Here is a 22953-nt window from a genome sequence, read left to right as displayed (position 1 = left end):
GAGCACTGCTCCTTATCTGCCTTTGGGGGGCCCACAGCTCCTCCCTCCCGACAAAACCCCTTTAGAATACAAAAGCTCTTTAGAAGGGTCCAGACAGAGCAGAGGCAGAGCCTCGCTGGGCAAACAGGCTTTCAGAGATGAAAGAGCAGCTCAGACAGCTATGGCTGTCCAATGGCCACCATATTTCCCATCGGAAGGATCTGGAAGTGGTGCCCTGAGGTGAGGCTGGCCATATTCAAAGACCTCAGATTGCCCACAGTCCCCCTTCTTCCTACCACACACCAGAGACAACACATCCCTCGAACATTCTAGGATCCCAACTCCTTCATTAGTTGTGTTATGAGCTTTTATTTAAAAAGCACATTTAATACAAGTATAGTTTCGCAGATACAAGTTTTCACTTTGTATTCTACAAAAGTCTTTGAATATTATTCTCTTTACAAAATGGAACCTTACAAAAATACTGACACTTTAATGTTTTTATACAGTTTTCTCTAGTTGTAGTTATTTCTTTCATTGTAAAACAACGTCTACCACAGAACTACGGTATTTTAGTTGATATTAAAAAAAATAACTCAATGCTTTTTTAAGCAGCTAATGTAAATAACACAGGTCGAGACACAGTTTATAATCATAGTGGATATAGCTAAAATTGTTTCAGAAATAATATCTTACATAGTTAACTTTTAATGTTTTATACATTATTTATATAATATTTATATATAAAAATCATAGCTTGCTAGGAGTTGAAATGAAAGGACGGCTTCTGTAGTAAGGCTGTGCGTGTGGTTGATCCATGTGGTTACACTTAGCCCTTTGAAAGGTCTGCATCCGTGATCGGAAAGCCTTTCTTCCTTCCTCCTTTCCTCCAAGGTTCAGTAGAAAGGATCCCTATCTACTGCCTAGAGCGAGGCCTTGCTTGGAAGGACACTTATGGATAGAGGATGAGAAAAACTCTACGGAGATTTAACCCATGTGTTCTGCCCAGCAGAACCTACCAAGAACTGCCCTAGAGATCAACCCCAAGACAATAGTGCTTTACACAGCTTAGCAAGAGCAGCACCCACAGAGACCCTAGTCAGTTCCGAGATCTGGAAGGGTAGCCTCTCAGGCATGAGACTGTCTGCTACTCTGGCTCATTCTGACTTCGAGTAGCCAAAAGCTTGGTGGGTTTTTCATTCTTGCCCCTTCACTCCCATGTCTCTTGTGCATAAGGCTGCTTTCCATCAGCTGGCGGCAGAGCACGCCTTGGCTCCTGTCCGGACCCTCCCGGGAAACCCTGGCGGGCACACAGCAAGTGCCTCAAGGGAGAAAGCAGTGACGGAAGCTAACTAACTATTATCCGAGGGCATGCAGGTGCTGGGTGACTGGTGAACACAACAGCGACCTCCCGCAGCCGACAGCCGACGGTCCCCCAGGACAGCAGGACACAGCGAAAGAAGACAAAGGAGGGCCAGCACCCTCGAGCTCTTCTGAAATTGTGCTATTTGCAAAATTCACTCATCCACAAAGAGTCTCCTAATCACTAACATGAGGGGCTGTGGTTGCTGGCCTGTGGGCCAGGAGAGTGAGGGCTGAGGCCTCAGGGCTGGGAGCTAGAACTCAGGATAAAATCACCTGGAGCAGAAAACCTGCTCTTTCCTTACATTTAACTCCCGGAACCGAAGTCACAGTACAGAACAGAGTGGTGTGGACAGAGAAACACGAGAGAGGAGCCCCCCCATGGCTATTTTCTTGATTCAGTGCTATTTCTGGCATTGTGTGCTACAATGGGAATTTGAGCTTTTCTCACAGGCCTGGGATTCCTCGGGTCGCAAGGGTGATCGGTAGACTCTATGCAAATAATTTTTAGTGTTTGTTCCAGAACAAGCCCGTGTTCACTAGAACATGAACACTTAAACCAATTGCACATCCAGGATTTCGGCACTTGGTGTTAATTTGCTGTTGTTTCCACATAGGTGAACACTACCTATTTTGGAAGGCCACAAAGTAAGACTTTTTTTTTCCTTTTTAAAATCGGTTGGGCAAAAGTTTTTCCCTACATTCTACTGTCTGATGAGATTGGAGAGCAGCAAGAACTTGCTGTCAGCAGTCATTTCATAAAACAGCTCCGGAGGTGGGCGGCATCTACACCATGTTGTGGTGATTGTTCCTGTCAATAACGTCCACAGGTGAAAGGATTTCCTTCCGGAGAGCTGAGGGAGGCAGGGAGAGTGTCGTCTTGGTCTTGAAGAGGTCGGACACAAAGAAAACCTAGAAGTACAAAATCAGACATCTGAATCAGAAATCTGGGGTCTGGGGATAGGCAAAGGGAAGGTCACAGGAGCACAGACTTTGGGAAAAGGGACCCTAAACCATAGAACTTTGAATAAGGAAGGGTCACATAAAGATCACATATATAATATATTCCAACTTGTATTCTACAGCTGGAGAAACTGAAGCCCAGAGAAGGACAGTGACATGCCCCAGGTTGCACAGCTGTGGCAGGAGTAGAACTCAGTTCTCTGGACCCTCAGTCCATGCTCCATATCGGAAACCCTATTTCCTTGATTTCTCAAGGCAAATAAATAACGATGAAAAATAAGTCCTTAAACAAGGAAGCAAGTCGTAATTAGTCACACTCATTAATCCATGATACTTTCCCTTTCCCCACAAAGAAATCTAGGGTGTGACCACAAGAGATCAGCCAACATGAATTCCTATCAGCAGGACTGGAGAAGGAAGCAGTTGTGACCATGTTTTCCTGAAAGCCCAGAGAGTTCAACAGTTTGATGGGGGTGAAGGAGCTGGGGTTTTGTGGCTGAAGGAGAGTCAGCAACTAACCCGGGGAAGGGGTCAATGAAAACTCCTATCGCTCCTTCCCAAAGTCCTTCCTCCTTGTGAGCAAGACCTCACCCAGTCTTAGAATCACTGAGGAACATTCACTGAACATCCAACATGTAGGGCTACGGGAATGGCTCACACGTAGTTCCTGTCTCAATCAGCGGACGATGACAGATTCAAGAACTTGATGAATTGGCAAAGTAAGAAAACTTTGTGCTTTGTATTAGATGGCAAAGTAAACATGCAGGCATCCATTTCAGCCACTCAGCAACAGGAGTTTCTATTGAGTAAACCGTAAGAGGCAGCTATCAGTCACATCCTTTAATAGGAAACACATGGCTGGGTTTCAGAATGGAGACTAGAACGCCCTTAACAATTTCCTTATGTCTAGCAGCTTTCTGGATTGAAATATCCTTGTCCTGGAGCGGGTCATGCACTCACTAATGATGATGGTACTGTGACTTCATTCTGGACACAGTACAGGCTGGCAAGTGACGTTCTTAATTTAATAAGACTTCACCAACACCAAGGTTCGGAGCACCCAAGGCCCGGCCATCGTAGGAACTTGAATCACCTGCTGAACCAATTTCCAAAATGTCCTTTCTGGAGAAATATAGCAATCAGCAAAAGGGCCCCAAAAATCACAGCAAGAAACTGGTGATGATGGTTATTCAGGAGCTCAAGTGACTGGAAGACAAATGGGAAGCAGAGACTCACCAGCCACCACAAAACTGTGACACCTTTTGCATTTTGTACCCAGCTCACAGATCACCTACTCAAACATTTGCAGTCCGAGAGCTACTCCATTTTACAAAGGAAAAAAATTAAGCCTTCTGTCCCTTTCCTTTCCAAGGAGGTATTGACAGTCAAAGAACTGAGAGCCAAGGCAAGAAAAGATTTGGACCCAACCCTGCTGGGAGGTTCTAGGCCCCTGGGGCGGGGGCCGGGGATCCTTTACACACGTCTGGAGAAGAGGCTTTCAAGTGCTTGCGGAATAAGGAAATACTAAGGAACACGATTAAAGTTAAACATGGAGACAATTAAACTTTCAACCAGGAAACTACCCTCCCTTCCTCCTTAACTTTGTCTCTGAGGGTGTCTTCCATTAACCCCTCCATGGCTGGCTCCCAGCTGCACTTGGTCCTGCCCAGCAGCTGGCCTCACCAAATAAGGTCTCTTACTGCTCCCCGTTTCTCAGAGATCTGTCTCCCAGCTTCACTCCACCTGCTGAAGACAAACACAGCAGGGGGCAGTCCGCCAGCCCCCATCAATGTCTTCCCTTCAAGATTCTGACACCGGCTTCATCTACTGGCTCATTTCCCAGTTTAATTTTCAGAGCTCGTATCTACTGCCTATTAGGGTTTCTGTTTCCCAGCTGCAAGATGGGGATAATATCAAGGTTCAAGGCAATAACGTACTCGAGGAGACCTAAACCTGAGTCTGGAATATAGTTCAATAAAAAAATGTTCCTTTCGGGGAGCCTGGCTGGCTCAGTGGGTTAAAGCCTCTGCCTCCGGCTCGGGTCATGACCCCAGGGTCCTGGGATTGAGCCCCGAGTTGGGCTCTCTGCTCTGCAGGGAGCCTGCTTCCTCCTCTCTCTCTGCCTGCCTCTCTGCCTACTTGTGATCTCTATCAAATAAATAAATAAAATCTTTAAAAAAAAAAAGTTCCTTTCTGTAATGCTCTGGGCCCCAAAGTAAAGACCTAATGGACCTCAAGTAAATCAAGCTCCTCATGTGACCTTGGTTGTCAGCCTTTCTCCCTAGATGGGAGGCCTCTTGGGGATGGAGTCCGGGCCCTAATGACCCCACATCACCCCTAACACTTGGCATTGAGCCTTGCCCACAGGAGGGGCTCCGTGTTTGTTGTCGAATTTGTAAACTCCTCTCTACTGGAAGCAAGCACTCTAGCCTTCCATCTTATGGGCACAGGCAAACGCCCCGGACTTGAGGGGCACCACGCGCCCATACCCTGCATGTACGCAGCCGGGCAGCGGGATGAAAAGTTGAGTGAGGTCCGGCAGAATCCCCCTTTAAGCTGCATTTCGCTTTCAGCGTGGCTTGAGCTTACACAAACACTTTTTTGGGATCATGAAACCCGATCCTGTCAGGACTCAAAACAGGGCTCAGTCTTTCTAAAGACTGAACAGCAGAACACAAAAAGACTAGCAAAAGTGAAAACTTCGCTCGGAGCATTTCCATTTCCTGCAGAAGGTGATCTCCACCCAAAAAGAAAACCCAGAGGCCCAGGCCTGGAGGCAGCTATCTGATGTCTAGGGAACCGCTCTCAGCCCATGGCCCCGGTCCACAGATCTCCTCATAGGAAAAAGCACAGTAGATAATAAACAACAGGGTCGGCAACCAGAAATCTACACCCTAAGCAGCAAGATCAGCTCTTGCTTATGCTGCCCGAAGCATTTGCCTTCAATTCCATTTCTCTGATTCTTTGCATTTTATAAATTGCTTTTTCACACAGAACATCTGCTCTGTGCCAAGCCCCGAGATTAGAAAGACAAATACACATAAGAATCCTTTGCCCTCCAAAAGCTCACAGGGCAATGAGGGAGAGATCTCGGCAAACAGACAGCTACAATGCAGTGCTAAAGATCATGACAGAGGGAAGCCGGGGTGTTGAAGTCGCCCAGAGAACGTGGCATCTAACCCAGACCGAAGTGGACAGGAGGTGGCTTTATAAGGCTTCCCCTAAGGAAGGTGTATTCGCGCTGAGCTCGATAAGGATAAGCAGGAGTTAGCAGGTGGTGAACGCCAGGAATGTTGCTCCAGGCAGAGGAGCACAGGAGAGGGGACAGCACGTTCAGGAGCTGCGGGAAGGGAGCTCAGTCTGGCTACAGCCAAGCGGTCAGTAAAGCTGAAGAGGAGAGAGTCAGGTCTCAAGAAGCTTCCCAGGACACGTTAAGGAATTCGGACCTTATCCTGGAGGGCCTCGGGAGCCACTGTCAAGGCAGTGTACAGGGAAGAAGCATGGTGAGAAGACAGTAGCTGACAGGCAGAAGCAGTCGAAAAGGGCACGGGGAACCTGAAGACAAGGGCGCCAGGTAGGCCCTGCAGCACCTCGGGGAGGATGAGTCCACGGCATGGTTGTGGTACAGGCCAAGAAGACAGTTTTCTGAGCCGTTGAGAATGGACTGAGGTCAACAGAGATGCTATGTACCCGTGTCGGTGGTTATGTGCGCAGGGGAGGTGGCAGTTTCCTTTCGAGCTCTGCATTAACTCTAGAAATCTTCGCACTTGTTCCCACCAAACCTCTTAAGGTCTGGGTAACCACACCAGGGGAAGGAAATTCCAGCTCTGCTTTCCTCCACCTTTGAATATTCGAGGTCCCTCTTGCACTATCTTGGGGAAGTGGTTCTGACCTTCTCCTGAGTCAGAATGGCAGGCTATTCTGTGACCTAAGGGTGCAAGGTGACCTGATGGGACCCAAGCCATCAGGACGGTGGGGTCCTTCAACTGAGAGCAAGACTATATACAAACAAGGCAATCCCAGGCGAGAAACTCCATTCACGGTTATGAGGGGATAAGAAGCATACAGGGAGTCTCCTTGCCAACGGTGACTGTCTTTACTGGACTATCGCACGCTCGCAACCAGCTCTGCCCACTAGAGCAAGACAGACCAGCCTTCAAACCCATGCCCTGCCATTTTCAGTGAAATACCTAAATGAGAGACCCAGTACCCACCTCCAAGCATTACTCTAAGGACGTGTTCTAACAAAAGGCACAAGCATGACAACGTGCCTGGGGCCCAGTAAGAGGTTAAGAAATGGGAACCACTGTCACTGGCTTGTGTGTTCAGTGCCTATCCATACAATGTCATTTCTCCTCCCCTGCCCTTTGTGGGGGAAGGCAACAAACAAGAGAAGGCTGTAGGAAAGAAGGAAAAGGAGAGAAAGGGGGAGAGAGGAATGAATCAGAATTATAAGCCAACAGGTAGAAGTCCAGCCAGACAGGAAGACCATCAGCAGGTGGGAGTTTTCCACAAGGCAGATAGAATCTGATCGCTAGGTCCTGTAATTTCTGAGGCTATTTTGGGGAATGAGTCAGCACAATCAGAAAGGAAGATGCCGCTGATGTTCTGTCGCCGGCACTCACTGGCTCCAAGAGACGCCAGCCCTCCGGGAGCCCACACGGTCCTGCACTGCTGGGGTACTGCCTGGCTGGAGCTCACCAAGAACCGAGGCGGCCAGGAACAAGCATCCTGGTCTGCTGCCAGGTTTCCACCCCCACTGCTGCGAATGGCCGGCTCAGCAGATGCGGAGGGTCACGTTGTTAAGAGTAGCTTATGGTGACAACATTGTTCTTGACGTGTTCCTGGGGTCCTTGTGTGTGTCCGCTTCTGAGAATGTGTAAGTGAACGCCTTGAAAAGAGCAATCACATCCTCAGACATTGAGGTTTTTAGAAGCCCCCTCCCTGGTGAGCTTAGATGCCAGCTCAGGGCAGATAAATAGAAAAGGAAAAGAATGTTGGAATCTTACGACCAGAAGAAAATGGCAAGTTGTCCATTCTAGTATTTCTCAGAGTGTCATCCTCAGAGCATCTATTTCAGAATAGGCTGGCGGCCTCTTGAAAAAGCAGAGGCCTGGGTCCACCGGCGACCTACCGGGAGTGTGGCCTGGAACAGGCATTCGACGATCCTGTAGGTGTCTGCTACGCAGACTCGAGTGAGGAGAACCACCGGACACTGGGTACAGATGAACAGATGGGCTCAAACCCGACCTCTGCTATTGAGTGGCTGAATGTCTTCCACACCTTGCAACTGCTTTGAGAGCCGCTCCTTTATCTGTACACTGGATTCCGAGATACCTTCCCCAAGCTGCCCGTATCTTCTCTTTGCTACCCACCCAACTTTCAAAGACCTGCAATCTTAGCACTAGGCATAGGTTTTCAGGCATAATGCTGCACCATATTTCCACTTTAGACTATGACCTACTCAAACCCATGAACTACTCAGAGTCCAGGAACTGTAACCCTCAATAAATTTGAATCCACCCACATGCGAGGATAGAGACCATGTGCTGCTCCCACTTTTTTTTTTTTAAGATTTTATTTTTAAGGAATCTATACACCCAACCTGGGGCTCGGACCTACAGCCCTGAGATCAAGAGTCCCAGGCTCCAACAAGCCTGAGCCAACCAGGGGCCCCTGTGCTGCTCCTTTTGCAGACATCCCCATGCCTTGGCCCCTGGATTTCCTTTTGGCATCCTGCTCTATCATAACAAACAATCTCCTAGATTAAAGGAATCATTTTCTTTGCAGGAGAAAGCCTCGGGACCTGGCTCACCCTCGTGCCCTAAGGGTAAGTGTTGTCTAAAGAAAAGCCATCCCGGCAAGCCCTGTCTTTTGATTAAATGAGTGACCCAATTGCAGTCATCACTTCTGACCTCAAAAAAGGGCCTCCAGTGGCTTTTGGCACTGGGAACTTGCCAGCACCACTGTTGAATGATTTCCTGGTCTATCTGTGAGGGAACTTGACAGGGTGGAAAGAGTGTCTCGCTCAGAGTCACAGAGCAGGATCTGGTCCCCAACTGCTCCTGCTGTTTCGCCCAGGCCAAGCCACACTCTTGTCAAGGCTTGAATTTATCCAAAGAGGAGAGGTCTGTGACTTCAGATGATGGATGTGCCCTGTACTTGAGTGCAAACATTATTTAAAAATTCACCTTCCCATAGTTATGGTCAGGTTTCCATGGAAGAATTTATGTGAAAACACTTCCTATCCATCAAGGGTCATTCAAATGCCGCCTCAGTTACCATGATTCACGGCCATCCTTGCTACTGAGAGATGTGGAGGAAGTTAGTCCCACAAAAAGAAAGAGGGCTTGGAGCAGCAGAGAGAGGGCGGGGCCCGTTGTGGAGGAGGAGAGTGATCGGTGGCTGCCCGGGGCCTTCTGGGAAGGCACTTCTGGGTTATGATGAAGGAAGGTTTCTGAGAAGGGGGAGCACCGGGCTGACAGCTCTGCTCGTGGGGTGCTAGTTCCAGCAGGAGCCTGCGCTCAGGAACACCGTACAAAAGGATGACAGAGGCTGGGAAGAGGCAGGGCCCTCACTCCCAGAAGTCCCACCTTTTGAAGCTTTCTAGGATCAGAAGACACACGGTATTCTCCCTGTTCTTTTCCACCCCTGTGTCTCTGCAACATTCCTCCTGTGTGAAATGACTTTCCTTCTCTTTTGCAGCTCATAGAAAATGTCCCCTCGTCAAGGTTCCATCTCAAGGAATTCTTTCTAGCCTTCTAACACTCTTAGGAAGAACCAACTGTCCCCTCTCGTGTGTCCCCATGGTGTCCAGTAGATCAGTGTTTTTCAACCTGCATGTCACAGTCATCAGTAAGTTATAAAATCCACTGACTGCTTTTTTAAGGGTTGAGTAAAAAATACTAGAATGTCTCACACACAGTGAGGGTAAGTCTTATCTGGTGAAACGTTGCAGTTATGTGACGGTGCCTCTACTGGCTTATGATGGAAAGTGTTTTTCTTATCATGGATCACGGTCAAGTCTGGGGAAGCTCCTGCAGGAAAGCTCTTTAAGGACCAACTCTTCTTAGCTCCAAATCTTGAAGACAAAATATAGTACCTTCCCCATGACACATTCCATCTGGGTTGCACGGGCCAAGAATGAGCATCTTTTATTCACTGAATCCTCAGTCCAAAGATTGTGGGATGAGCTGCCATCCCCGTATCACACAAGGTGGAAAGGTGGCTGAGAGGAAGCGATGTGCACAGTATGCCTGATTAGCAGATGGCTAGTGAGACTCCCCTCCTGGAGTCTCTGCCTCATCATTCGTCCCACTCATCTCAGTGCAATGAGAAAGGAGAATTGAGAAGGACACTGCCGAGGCTGGAGGACAGAGTCATCATCTGTTGGGGTCAACATTTGTCTCCACCTTTGCTTCCTTCTCTGTCCCATATCCACAATCTTGGCACCCATACCCACCCGGGAGTAGGGGTCCCTGGGAGGTGATGTCAGCCCCGGGGCCCACTGGGCAAAGACCCAGACTTTTTGCTGGGCCAAAAAGAGACCTGCAAGGTCATTTCATCCATTCATCCATCGTCCTGTGCCCGGGCAGCAGTGGGATAAATCCAACGGGAATATATGGGAATCTTCCCTTAGAGAAGGAGATCTCAGATTCCTGACAGAGACCAAGCATGTTTAGCGTTCACGGTCTTAGTCCTGTGAGATAGGATTAGGAGGGCCAGAATCTGGTCCCAGCTCTGCCACTGCGTGTCCTTGGGCATGTCACACCCTCTCTGCACCCATTTGCTCTTGAAGGGGTGTCACTACCGAACTCTTTTTCACACTCCTGCTCTTGCTTGTCTGCTCTCCCAAGGTCACCTCACTGGGGCAGAGACAAAGAACACCCTCGCCCTTCCCTACATCCTGGAGGAAGACAGCAGCACACAAAAGAGCAACTGCTAGCCGAGCTACACCCCCAGGGAAGAGGAAAACCAGGAAAGACTCTGCTGTGTGTTTATGACATTCGACAGCAGCTGCTTCCTCTACAGAACCCACAGTAATGGCGGCCTGGCCCTGCCCTGACCCCTCCCAGGGCCCCGTAATTTGCCATCTGCGAGAGGGTCAGGGAGGAGGTGACCAGATAGGCAAGTTGTCACCACACAGGAAATGAACTGATGTTTGTTGCCTCGTCTGAGTCCCTGGGTTACTCCAGGGGTGGGCCAGCTAAGCCCAGCTGTAGAGCTCCAATGTTGTTGGCAGGGATGACTGAGTGTGTGTGTGTGTGTGTGTGTGTGTGTGTGTGTGTGTGTGTAGATAGGCAGGAGGGGGACTATGAGGGTCAGCATGTGCCGGTGTTTGCATTGGCCTGTCTGTCTGGCATGTCTGTGCTTCTCAGTGCCTGTGAGAGAGGGAGAGAGAGGATGGCCGTCTGTGAGTCTGGGTCTTACCGGGTCTGTCCACGTGCATGAAGATGAACATCAGTGCACAGGCCTACCCGGCCCTATGTGCCCACGTTTCTGTTCAGTCCCTCACCACAGAGGCTCTCTGTGACGAGTGCCATCATCTTTCCTCTTTGGAAAGGGTTTGAGTGAGCAATGGGGGGTGGGGAGGGGAGGAAACTGAGTCAGCTCCTGCCTGACACGTGGTTTCTGTCTAGACACATGTGCTTGCTAGGATAGGGCTTAGTCTCCACAGATCTGGGTGAAAGTGCTTCGCTATCACAACCTGTTGCCCAAGGTTCTCCAGTGACTCAGCCAACATTCTAGGGTGATACCCTGTACCCACTGGGGACTTAGAGACAAGTCCCCATCCCCAGAAAGAGGCCCCCTTCACAGACACTGCAGGGAGACGGGTCCATCTGAGAAGGGAGGTCAAGCTTAGTTACTACAAAGTCAGCTATGCCTCTGAACTTCTGAGAAAGAAGGTCACAGAGGGGCCTGCAACACCCATTTGCCCAGATGAGGAAACCAGGCTCCAAGGGGAAGTGTCTGGCCTGGGGTCAGAAGCTCATTCATGATTCATTCTTTAACCTCAGCTAATTGAGCATCTATGGTGCCCACCCCTCACTAAGCCTGAGGACGAATCCGCAGAAGGTGAAGCCATGGGTTCTGCTAATAAGACAGCAGTTGTCTAGCTGGGGAAACAGACATTTGGGCAGGCAACCACGCAATAAAACCAGGCTCAAGGCCACAGCAGGAAAATCACACAAAGGGTCAAGGGAGCAGGAGGAGAAAGTCAGACAATTCTGTCTTCATGGAAGAGGGAGGAGAAGGTGTGGTAGATGAACAATGGTCCCCTGAAGATGTATGTGTCCTAATCCCCAGGACTGGCCAATATGTCACCTTCCATGGCCAAATAGGCTTTACGGATGCAATGAAGTTAAAGACCTCAAACCGGGCAGATTCTCCTGGATTAACCAGGCAGACCCAGTGAGTCACAGAGCCGTAAGAGGGAGGCAGAGGGTCGGAATCGGTGATGGAAACAGAGGCCAGAGAAAATGAAAGAAAGATCTGAAGAGGGAGGAAAGGGCCATTGGCTAAAGAATGCAGGCAGCCTCCAGAAGCTAGAAAAGTCAAGGGAAAAAACTCTCCCTCGAGCCTCCAGAAGGAACACAGCCTGCCAACACCTTGATCGTAGTCCGGTGAGATCTATTTTGTAATTCCGAACTCAAGAACTGCAAGAAAGTAAATTTGTGTTGTTTTAAGCCACTGTAGTTTGAGGTAACTGTTGCAGCAACAACATGAGAAACACAGAAGGTTCCACCAGCGATGGGGTGAAACCAGAGCCATGCTCCATCGAAGGGGGGCTCCCATCGAAGACAGGAGCTCAGGGGGTGGGGAAATGGTGAGAAGTCCAGTGGCTTGGAGGGGTGAGGGGTGCAGAGAGGAAGAGACCAGACCCTCCAGGCCCTTGGATCTCACAGTGCTGGCTCTTGCTGGCCCTTGTCGACCACCTGCGGACAACCCTGGCTCCTCTATCTTCTCTCCGTGGTACTCAATCCTTCACGTCCCTTCCTCATCTCTTAGAGAGGACAATCATGGCTACAGGGTAGGATGGCATTTTCAGAGGACTGAGCATGATCTGTGAAAAGGGCTTATCATGGATGGCACACGGAGCCCTCAATACGTGTTTGCGAATGTTACTTCTCTGTTAAGTGATGGGGAGTCCAGTAAAGCCTGGCTCAGTGGTGGGGCAGAGGGAGAAAGGGATTCCGGGGTTCCTGGCACCCAGGCAGCGCCCTGGTACCCTCCTGGGCTCCCTCCTCTGGGTGTCCCTCACCAGCCCCCGGAGACGCCCCACGCTCTGTGTTTCCAGATCCATCAGTACAGCCAAGTTCAGAGAGGAGCGCTGGGCTTTTCCGGGGATTCGCTGGGACAGCCAGCCTTGGTTCTTGAGGGGGAGTTTCTGCCACAAGACACGAACAGAGGGGAGGCCACAGGCTTTGGCCTAGGCTGCAAACGCCATGCTGCGCCACTCCAGGAGAGCACCTGAGGCACTGTACCACCTGTGGGGCCACAGCCTGCCACCTGTCCCCTCCTCCAGGGAACACCGGGTGCTCACAAGGCCTCTGGATTGCCCAGACCCCCTCTCCAGCTCAGGCCAGGGTTGAGCTTTGCTTGTCTTCCTCACGCTCAAAGCCAGAACAACACCTCTAGCGATGGGCAATCACCCACTGGCTTCCCTCCTCCAAGCTGAGCACTCTTGAGCTCTTGGGCTGACTAGGCACAGCGTCTTGCCCTGGTCCCTCTGATGGCATTCGTGAAGTGGATGGCTCCGTGCTGGGATGCCAAGCCTGTCAGGACCACGAGCTCCTGAGTACCAGGCTGGGTGTTAGGCATTTTGGAGAAAAATGGTAAATAAGACCAAACCCCTGCCGTCATGTGTTCTCAGCTAAGTAGGCAAAAGACAGGGAAAGATATTTATCGTTCCTTTCCAAACTGTCCTTACATTGTCAAACAGGCTCTTAAACTCAAAGCGATGGTAAGGACCTGGGTGGCTCAGTTTGAGCATCTGACTTCGGCTCAGGTCATAAACCCAGGGTCCTGGCTCATATCAGCCCCACATTAGGCTGCCTGCTCAGTGGGGAATCTGCTTCTCTCTCAGCCTCTACCACTCCCCTTGCTTGTGCTCACTCTCTCTCTTTCTCTCTCTCTCTCAAATAAATAGATAAACTCTTTAAAAAAAAAAAAACTGAAGCAATGACTGGAGCCTGGGTGGCTCAGTCAGCTGAAGCATCTGCCTTCGGCTCAGGTCACGATCCCAGGGTCCTGGGCTCGAGTCTCACATTGGGCTCCTTGCTCAGTGGGGAGCCTGCTTCTCCCTCTCCCTCTCCTGCTCCCCCTGCTTGTGCTCTGTGTCAAATAAATAAAATCTTTTAAAAATAAATAAATAAATAAACCCCAAACAATGACCAGATCAGCCCAAACGGTAGGGAAGGGCCCTGTGACACCCTTAAATGATGCTCCTGAAGCAGGTGTCTATGCTATTCTGCCTCAGGTTGCCTCTGGCTGAGCTTCAGCTCCAGCAACCATCCTTCCTTGCCCAGTGCACATGGCCAAGGTCTAGAGTCAGGAGGCTTGTGGGGGCAGCCATCGACCAGTTCTGACCTTGAACAACTTGGCTCATCTCTCTGAAGGGCTTTACAATCACTAGTACCAAATTCCTATCCCGTGCTACAGTCAGCCAGAGCCAAAGAGGATAAAAGTCAGACCCGTCACTTCCCTCCTTGAAAAAAAAAAACCCTGGTCCTCCCGGACACCATCTCACTGCCCATGGAGAGTGCAATGGGATATGCAAGAGGACAGCAAGGAAGGACCCCCAGCACCTTTTTAAATTGGGGGTGCAGGAGACTCCAACTAAGGCAGCCGAGCATGGAGAAGGAAACGCAGCAGCTGGCCATCCGCCTGCCGAGAGCACAGTTCAGAAGGGCCCAGTCAGCAAAGGGTGACCTTTCCCCGCAAACACCCGACCCCTGTTGTCCCTGCCCATTAAAAAGCCAGTGACAGCTGTTCTCATCAACTCCCACAATTTCTCTCCCCTTAGCCTTGACTGGAAAAAAAAAGTAAAAAAAAAAGGAAGAAAGAAAGTAATGAATAAAACCATCGAAACAGGCGGTCTCTTGGCATGCAGCTCAGATGCGACTTTCTGCATGTCTGCGTGGTGCCCACTCCAGTAGCCCTGGGCCCCTGCCCCCTCCCTCCCTTCCCGCTGCACCCTGCATCGGGCCCTCTCCCCCAGGCATCCTGTGGGTGTCTCTGTGAGGCCCCTGCTGCATTCTAACTCCTGTCCTGGCCGGCGGTGCAAGCAACTAGACTGGGATTTCCTTAGGAGCAAGCGCCCTGCCTTACTCATCCCTCTGCCTTCAAGAGAATGTCTCTTGTAGTGTTCGCAAGGAAGACAGCCACCACTGATCCTTAATTTTTGTTGATTAAAAGACACGTTTACTTATTCTGAGCTAGATTCCCTGAGAGGTGCTGGTGAAGGCAGGGAGAGCAACATGTCACCTATGGTTCCTGTCCCCAGACAACTTGACAGTCTCGAGGGAGACACACATCAGCAACATCAGCACAGGGCAACAGACACCAGCAGAGGAGACTGGGAGGCTATCGTCAGGGGACACGGGGCCGCGGCCAGGCTCAGAAAGGAGGAAAGGCCGGGGGCTCGTCTAGATCTCTGGATTGTTCATGAGTCCTACAGTGGGTGGGGCAAGGGTTATACAAACAACATAACCCACGTGCGTGGTGCCTGAACACCCAGCCATTACTGCACCCTGGGCTTCCCATGGGCCTGGCATGAGCTCCCCTGAGTGGGGCCTGGGAAGGCACGGGGTCAGAGCACGTGCTCCTGGCATTTTGCTGAATAAGCCCCACAAAATTTCGCAGGTGAGAAAAACAGATTCTTGAGGAGAAGGAGGCATACAGAAGTGAGCTGCCTCATGCTGCACTCACCGAGAGTCAGGGGTGAAGTGTGAGAAAAGGGTAACCTGGTCACCGGGGGCAAACGAGAGCCTGGCCCGTCCCAAGGCCATTCTCTAGGCCCTTCTCTTGGTGGACAAGGCCCTTCAGGCTAGCCAGGGTAGGGCTCAGCCTTGACCAAACCCCTCTTCTCTAGCCAGCACCAAGTTTAGACTTTGACCAAGTCACCCTAAAGGTCATAGTGGGAAGGGGAGAAGTTTCCAAGAAGCTGAGTTCTAGTAAATTTTAAGTGTCTACCAAAGCAGCACGTGAGCTCCAAATGAGTCAGGGACCCAGACTCTGCTAGTCATTTGACATATGACCTGGGGCAAGTTTCTTCCCCTCTCAAACCCTAAATATTTTCGTCAGTAAAGTCAGCAAGGTGGACATAAGATCTCTTTTGGCTGCAACGTTTTATGAGCCGTGGTTAGAGAGAAGAGGACTTTTAGATTCTGCCAAAGGAAAACTCACAGGCTGGAAAGAAGCCGAAAGTACCGTCCTTTTACTGAAGGGGTCCTGGGGTGAGGGGACCCTTGATACACCATGCAGAGAAAAGAATTGAGAGCTTGCTAGCTTTGGTCACCGGGCTGGAAACATGGAACCAGCAAGCCATCCGGGGCTTTGCTTGTGGACCGAGAACAAGATGCTACTCACTATGCAGCAGGCCACCAGGGCTCCTTGAGCAAATCCCGCCAGCACATCACTGGGATGGTGCTTGTGGTCAGACACACGTGACAGTCCCGTGTAAAAGGCCATCATGATGAGGGTGAACTGCAGGAGCGGCCGGAGCAGGCGGGCCCCTCGCCAAGTGAAGCGGGCCTGCAGGTACAGCTGGAGGGGAGAGAAAAGGAACAGACACTAAGTTCATTAGAACACCAGGTCGACACCCACTCTGTTCCCACTCAGTGGAACCATCTAGACCTTTGGTGACATGGTGCGCAAAGAGCATTCAACCTGGATATGACCTCAAGTTACTCAAACCTGGAGCCTTAGTCCCCACACAAAAACAAAAAATACAAAAAATGAGAAGAGCCGAGGAATGCCCTAGAGTCCACTGCCCGGCACATTCTAGACACTTCATGAACGTGGGTTCCCTTTCATCTTCTTCATGATTAAGCTAATGAAAGCACAGTAACCAGGGGAGTACAGGTCTCTCTTCTGCAGTCCGTGACGACTCATGCACTGCATTGTGCCGTCTATATACTACTTGTTGCTTAGGACCATCTTGGAAAGAAATGCAGGACTGATAGGACAGGTTCTTGTGACAGTCAAAAAGGGATGTTTCTACTTCAACAGAAAGCACCTTTACCAAAGAACAAGTTTCTAAGTCACCACTCCCAGCTATGGATTTTTGAGTTCGAATATAAGGAAACACATAAAGCAAGCAGACAATGCCAGCGAGTTTTCACACAGAGGCTGACAGACACTGGGCTGGGTGGAGTAGGAGAGTAACCTGAAGAAAAATGGAAGAAAAAAAAACCACCTCTGGCCAAGCAAAGAAGTTGAAATGACGTCAACTGAGCATTGTCCCTCAGAGTTATCTTGCTGCAGTTTCCGTTCTAACCTCTGGGCACAACCTACTTCCCAGGTTCCTGTGGGAACTTGGGAAATGAGGGGGAAAAGGCAACTGGACAAGGGGAACTTCCGACGACAAATCAAAGGCAGGCACTGGGGGAGACCAGGAGAAAGGGGAAGAGAGTGGAGGGGAGGAGCCGATGGCCCCAAGATAGACCTGGGACAGCGGCAGAGGCTAGGCTCAGCCCTTCCTGAGACAAAGGAACACCTTCTCTCTGGCAGACAGGAAGGAGCTAGCCAGTGGCTGGACCTGAGTAGAAAGACAAGTGGAAGTTTCCGGAGCCACCCTTGCCAGTGGGGGAAGACTGCAGAGCACTGAATTCTCAACTACCGGGAAGACAGTTTCAAAACCCAGGCCTACACAACAGCAGACAACTTTATAGTCATGATGAAAGTCTACGAATGCATTCTTGGGCAATCTAAGAATAACAAATGAAAAATAATAATAAAGAATGCACTGAGGTTAGCTGCTAAACAAACAATAAAGATCAACAGTTTCTCGTATGTAAAATATAACCAGTTAAAAATCTAAAAGAAGAAGTAAAATCCTCACAGCAGCCAAGGTGATTCAATAAACAGTAATCAGCCTACCAAGAACTACACAGGACCCTTTCTGAAGTAAGGGACATAAAGGACATGTTGAATAGATAGCTAGAATTTTTATTTATAAATACTCTGCTTATAAGCTCATAAAGTTGATATGTAAATCCCATCCGAATCCTAGGGACATCCTAAAAAGATCTGGAGGAAAAGACTTGAAAGAAATTCTGCTAGGAATAACCTAAAAGGCCCAAACCATACAACTAGCCAGAAAAGAAACACAAATAAAGCCAGGACTCCAACAGATGCTAAGAACACAGACATGGGAAGCCGTAATTCCTGCCCTACAGAGCATTCATTCATTGGGGGAATCCATGACATGAGCAAGGGCACTTACAGGCTTCCTAGGAATTACGAAGAAAATTCGGAAACCAAGGTCAGTTACTAAGGGGAAGGGGCACTTGACTGAAGTCCTAAAGATGCATCTGCATTTGCTAGGAGTTGAGGGGACAGCGGGGAGGGGTGTGTATCTAGGCAGAGCAACAGCTTAGAAGCCAGAGATCTGGAGAACCTCACAGCTTTCGGTACTGCCGAGGAGGGTGTACAGGGTGGGATGGGGGGACTGATGAACCACAGAGCTACAGAGGCAAAGGGGGGGGCTCAGGAAGGGTTTGGATATCAAACTAAAGAACCCGACTTTTACCTTTTACCTGAGTTCAGTCTTTCCCAAACCATACTCCGTGGAATACTAAGAGTCTTTTAACAAGACGGTAAATGCTCTATAGGAAATCCTTACTTTCATTACCAACCATACTGACTGACGTTTAGAGTAGCTACCTGCTGAATCACAATTGGGAAATGTTACTATAAGCAAATGGTGAAAAATTATACAATTTTAAGCAAGGCCCTCCGTACCATAACAAATAACCTGTAGGTCAAAGGCCACGCCCTCGTTTGTGCAGAAATGAGCCAGCAGTGGATTCTGTAACAGAGAAATCAAAAGATCCTTTCCTTCAAGGAGTGGGGATGGGATGACGCCGGCGTAGTCCCACTTAACACAAGCAACCATCCGGGGTGCCTGGGTGGCTCAGTGGGTTAAGCCTCTGCCTTTGGCTCAGGTCGTGATCCCAGGGTCCTGGAATCGAGCCCCGCATCGGGCTCTCTGCTCAGCGGGGAGCCTGCTTCTCTTCCTCTCTCTCTCTGCCTGCCTCTCTGCCTACTTGTGATCTCTGTCTGTCAAATAAATAAATAAAATCTTTAAAAAAAAGAGCAACCATCCGTTTGCCAGGTCGGGGACAGAAAGAACGCCAGATGCTCATCAGAAAAATCTCACTGAGCCTTCGGTTTTCTCACAAAAAAAATAATCTGCAGAGCCTCAGAAAATGCTCGTTTAAAATCCTCCAACTCTTCCCCGCCCCTCTGTGCAGAGGTTAGGTCATGGGCCTTGGCAGTCAGGGTGGGGCAGAGGAAGGGTGGGTTTCCCGACCGGACATGGCACACATCTCCCCTTCCACTGACTCAGATACTTAAGGCTGGAGCTTAAGGAAAGAAAATAAATAAATAAATACAGGAGAGGAACTTGGGGAGAGAGGAAGCAACCAGTCATCAGAAGAGCTTCAGGAAAGGAGTGCTTATGAATGAGAAAGGAGAGGGGCCATGGGAAAATAACGCCTTGGGGAAGCAGTCAGATGTGGAACAGCCAGCCCCACACTGAAGCTCGCTCCTCGCTATTGTCAGTAACATACACATCGATCCCGGCTCAGGGTCTCAGGATTGACCTCTGCTGGCATCTGCAGCTGGGGCTTCAGGGTGAAGCAGGACAGCAAGAAGAGCGTGAATCTGGGGGGTAAACGGCCCCGCGCTACCACTTCCTAAGTGGGTGGTCCCTCAACTTCTCATCTGAGAAACAGATACAAGAGTGTCTCCCTCTCCGGGTTGCCAGGATCAACAGGACTCCCAGGACAGGGCACGCAAGGGGGCCCTTCAGAAATCCTATCACCCTTCACCTTGGTGAATGAGATTTACTCAACGGCTGTGGTTGATTTCACCAAAACAAGTAGATTACTAAAGCAAAAGATTGGGCAATGACCCTCCACGTGGTGCCTACTTCTCATCTGAGAAGATGGCCACAACGGGCTTTGAGGTTGACCAAAGGATCGGTTAAGTCCTTCCGTGCCCCACTAATCCTACTGATAAATGGATTGGCTTTTGCGGTTCATAGCCCAGTTCTCATGGATCTCCATACTAGAGGCCTGGACCTCACCGTGACCAGAGAGAACTTTCTGGAGCACCCTCCTGCCTTGGAAACCTCACAACGGGACAGGACCAGGGGCAGGCGACTGCATTCATTCCCATTTCACTGGAGGAAGTCACACTCCTGACCACAATGATACTGTGGTCCACGTCCCAGACCAAATAGTAAGGAAACCTGCTGGGACTCAGAATCTCTGTGGGTGCTTCTGGGAAGTCCTAGGCATCCTGCAAAAGGGTGGTTAGGAAAGAGGTAAGCAGAACTGGACAAAACCAGAAAGGCTGAATTGCCGTGACCTCTCACAGAGGTCAAGACTTATCTGTCTTTACTTCCCCAGCTGCCTGAAGGTCTCTGGACTGGAGGAATCCAATTCTAAGCACCAATGTGACATCGCAGAAAAGGGTCTGATTTGCAATCAGAGCAAAACTAAATTTGAATCTTTTCTCTGTCCCATGCCACCTGCAGGACCCTAAACAAGTCACTGTCCTCTGAAGTTCTGCTTCCTCTTATGTAATGAGATTCATTCACTTAAAAAACAAACACCTGTAGGGGAGGGCACGTTTTGCATGGAGCACTGGGTGTTGTGCAAAAACAAAGAATACTGTTACGCTGAAAAAATAAATTAAATGGAAAAAAAAAAAAACACCTGTTGAGAGCACCTATTCTGCTCAAAATGGTGAAAAGAGAGGAAACATGAATAAAGTTAACTCCCTTCCTGAAAAAAAAAAATGTTAAAATTAAAATATGAAATCTCATTCTTGTACTAAGATTTTTCTTCCAATTGCTAAAATAAAATGCTGACTATAGACAGGAAGGTTACAACAGAAAGCTGTATGCCCCCCCTCCACGATCCCCCATCCCCAAAATGATGTATGTAAAAGTCCCGAGCACAGGGAACTCACTCCATAAATGGAGTTCTCTCCTCTTTCCTAGTCCTAGCTTCAAAACTGGGGTCCTGTGGAATTCCAACAAAACCTCAATAGAGAGGTCTGGCTGAACTCACGCCGGCTCCTCTGGTCTGAACCAGCAGAGTCAGATGTGGGGTGAGTCACACGGGGTTCTTGCTAAGTCATTTGTGTTTCATTACATGATTTGCATACTGGCTAAACAGGTCCATACTGTCCTCCCACCTCATTTCCATGGCTCTGGGGACTGCTCCACTCAGAGCGAAAAGGAGGCTTTTGTCCTTCCTTCTGTCCCTGCCTGCTCTCTTCCTGGAAGTCTGTCCAGATCACTGACACCCACAGGGAGAAACTTTCTCCCTTCTCTCATCTCCACCACGGCTCATGCTTGGCTCTGGTTCATGTGCCTGGTGACTTGTCTACGTGGGGCAGAGCTGGAATTTCTCTCTGGGAAGCTATTCAACAGCTTTCAGGACAAAAGAAGAATTTTTAGCGGGCTTTTCTCCTCCTTCAGGAGGGAATCAGCTCTTGCTTCCTGTCACGATCAGGGGGAGAAAAAGAAACAACCAGTGTGTTGAGCCCTGTTCCAGACATTGTTCCAGACGCTTCACATGAACTTCCCTGAAATTATCATGGCCATCCTATCGGGTAGACACATTCTGCCCATTTTACAGATGAAGAAATCAAGCCCAAAAGGCCATGTCACTTGCTCAAGTGACATGATGCAGGATTTACACTGAGTAAGATGTGTCTTTTTCTAAGTCCAAGCTCTAATCACAGAACCTGGCTTCCTTAGCGAGGAATTAGAGGAAATTCAGGCTCTGCACAGCAAGTACTAGCTTTTTGTACTGGACTTCTGTCTAAGGAGAAAAGCAATGTGAGGGGACCACGGGGCTGTTGGGGACTAAAGGATGGCCTATAGTGCATACCTGGAAACACATGCTCCTGGAATTCATCTGTCACATACTTTTATAAGGCCCACATCTAAAATCCAAGTGTAGCTTTTCTAATACTGAGAGTATTCGAATCTCTGCCCTGATTATCAACTAGAGAACCTGTGAACTGTGCAGTCAGTGTCCCTCCTAGTGGAGTGAGCAGCCCCCTCCTCGGGCCCCGTGCCTCAGTCCACCCAAGTCAGAGAACCCCTCCACCTGCTCTAAGACTATTTACTTTTCAGACTTTCCACACCAAACAGGAGGTCATTTGGTGTCCCCAGGTGCTCACACAAGGTCTGGCTCAGAAAGTGCCGGATGGATGGACGGACAAACGGACTGACGGACGGGTGGATGGATGATGGATGGATATAGGCAGGGGAAAGACAAAGGAAAACATCTATATCTGACATGGTGGTTTATTCCCTGTAGAAACCACAATCTTGTCCCTGCAAGGAGTTTCACCAGACACTCCCAGGATCTGTGGGCATGTCTCGTGGGCATACCAGACCCCACCGCTTCAGGATTCTAAACATGCTGAACAAAACCTCAATGACTAACCACCACAGGCCAGGGAACATGGCTGTCAGAGGACAGACACTTCCCTGTTTCCTTGGTATCCGACAAACCCTTTGACACATAAACAGTTCCCACGGGCACCCCAGTAAAGAGTCAGTATGTCAACAGTTCGGCAAAGAGGCGGCAAAGGCCTTTCCTACATCACCCAAGTCCTTTCCCAGCTATCAGTTCAGGGATGAGGGGATAAACACAGTTCTAACTGTGGGAAAGAGCACAGCTTGGGGATGTCCAAGGCCGGCAATGAAGTCATTCATTCATTCATTCATTCTTTCACTCATCAAACATTCACTGCATACCTCGCTAAGGGTCAGACCCTGTTTGGGGCAGTGGGATACAGTGGGGAATCAAGAGACAAAAACGTCCCCCTCGTGAAGCTGATACTTTATCTGGTAGAGCAATGAATATTGACATCAGATGCTGAGAAATGGGTGGGGGGAGAGGGGAATAAGGCTGCAAAGGGAGTTAGGGAGTACTGCAGGAGGGGCCAGAGAAGGCTTCCGACACAGCACCCTGAAGAAGGCAAGGGGGTATGGCGCCCGTTCAGGGAGGGAGGCACAGTGGCAAAGGAAAGGCCTCGCCACCAGCTTCCTGCTGCCTGATGGAGCTGCAGGAGGAGGGGCTGGGGCATCTGGTCCCGAAAGCCCTCTCAGCTCTCAATGCACCCTCCACCCCCTACTTCCTACCGGCTACCACAGCCAGACTGAACTGAAAACCTGCAGCTTGCAAATCGCCGCCCTCCTCTTCACCCGCGCGCAGGCGGTTCTTCCGATCTGCCCATCTTCACCCTACTGGCAGTCTTCCCCAGCTTCTGCCACCTGCCACTCCAGGCTGGCTTGGGTGCCATGACTCTAAGTTTCCATAAGGACCTACACCTGCCCCTATCCCCACCCCCGTATAGCGTACCAAGCTGCTGTCATCATCTACTTGCTCCCTG

At 49.7% G+C, this 22953-nt stretch overlaps 1 protein-coding gene across 2 annotated transcripts in view; it reads right to left on the bottom strand.

Annotated features, from left to right (window-relative positions):
• Positions 1 to 328: 328 nt before the first annotated feature.
• PLPP3 (phospholipid phosphatase 3) overlaps positions 329 to 22953 on the bottom strand; it is an 84023-nt gene continuing 61398 nt past the window's right edge. For both annotated transcript variants that reach the window (XM_046010203.1, XM_046010210.1), the window contains exons 5-6: positions 15895 to 16071; positions 329 to 2253 (exon numbers count right to left, since the gene is read on the bottom strand). In XM_046010203.1, coding sequence (XP_045866159.1) covers positions 2128 to 2253; positions 15895 to 16071 — 303 coding nt within the window. In that variant the 3' untranslated portion in view covers positions 329 to 2127. The remainder of the gene's footprint in view (positions 2254 to 15894; positions 16072 to 22953) is intronic.

This window comes from Meles meles, chromosome 1, assembly GCF_922984935.1.
Source record: "Meles meles chromosome 1, mMelMel3.1 paternal haplotype, whole genome shotgun sequence".
In the NCBI taxonomy this organism is placed as follows: domain Eukaryota; kingdom Metazoa; phylum Chordata; class Mammalia; order Carnivora; family Mustelidae; genus Meles; species Meles meles.
The sequence above is the reverse complement of the archived record's forward strand: the minus strand, read 5'-3'. Positions and strand labels throughout refer to the sequence as shown.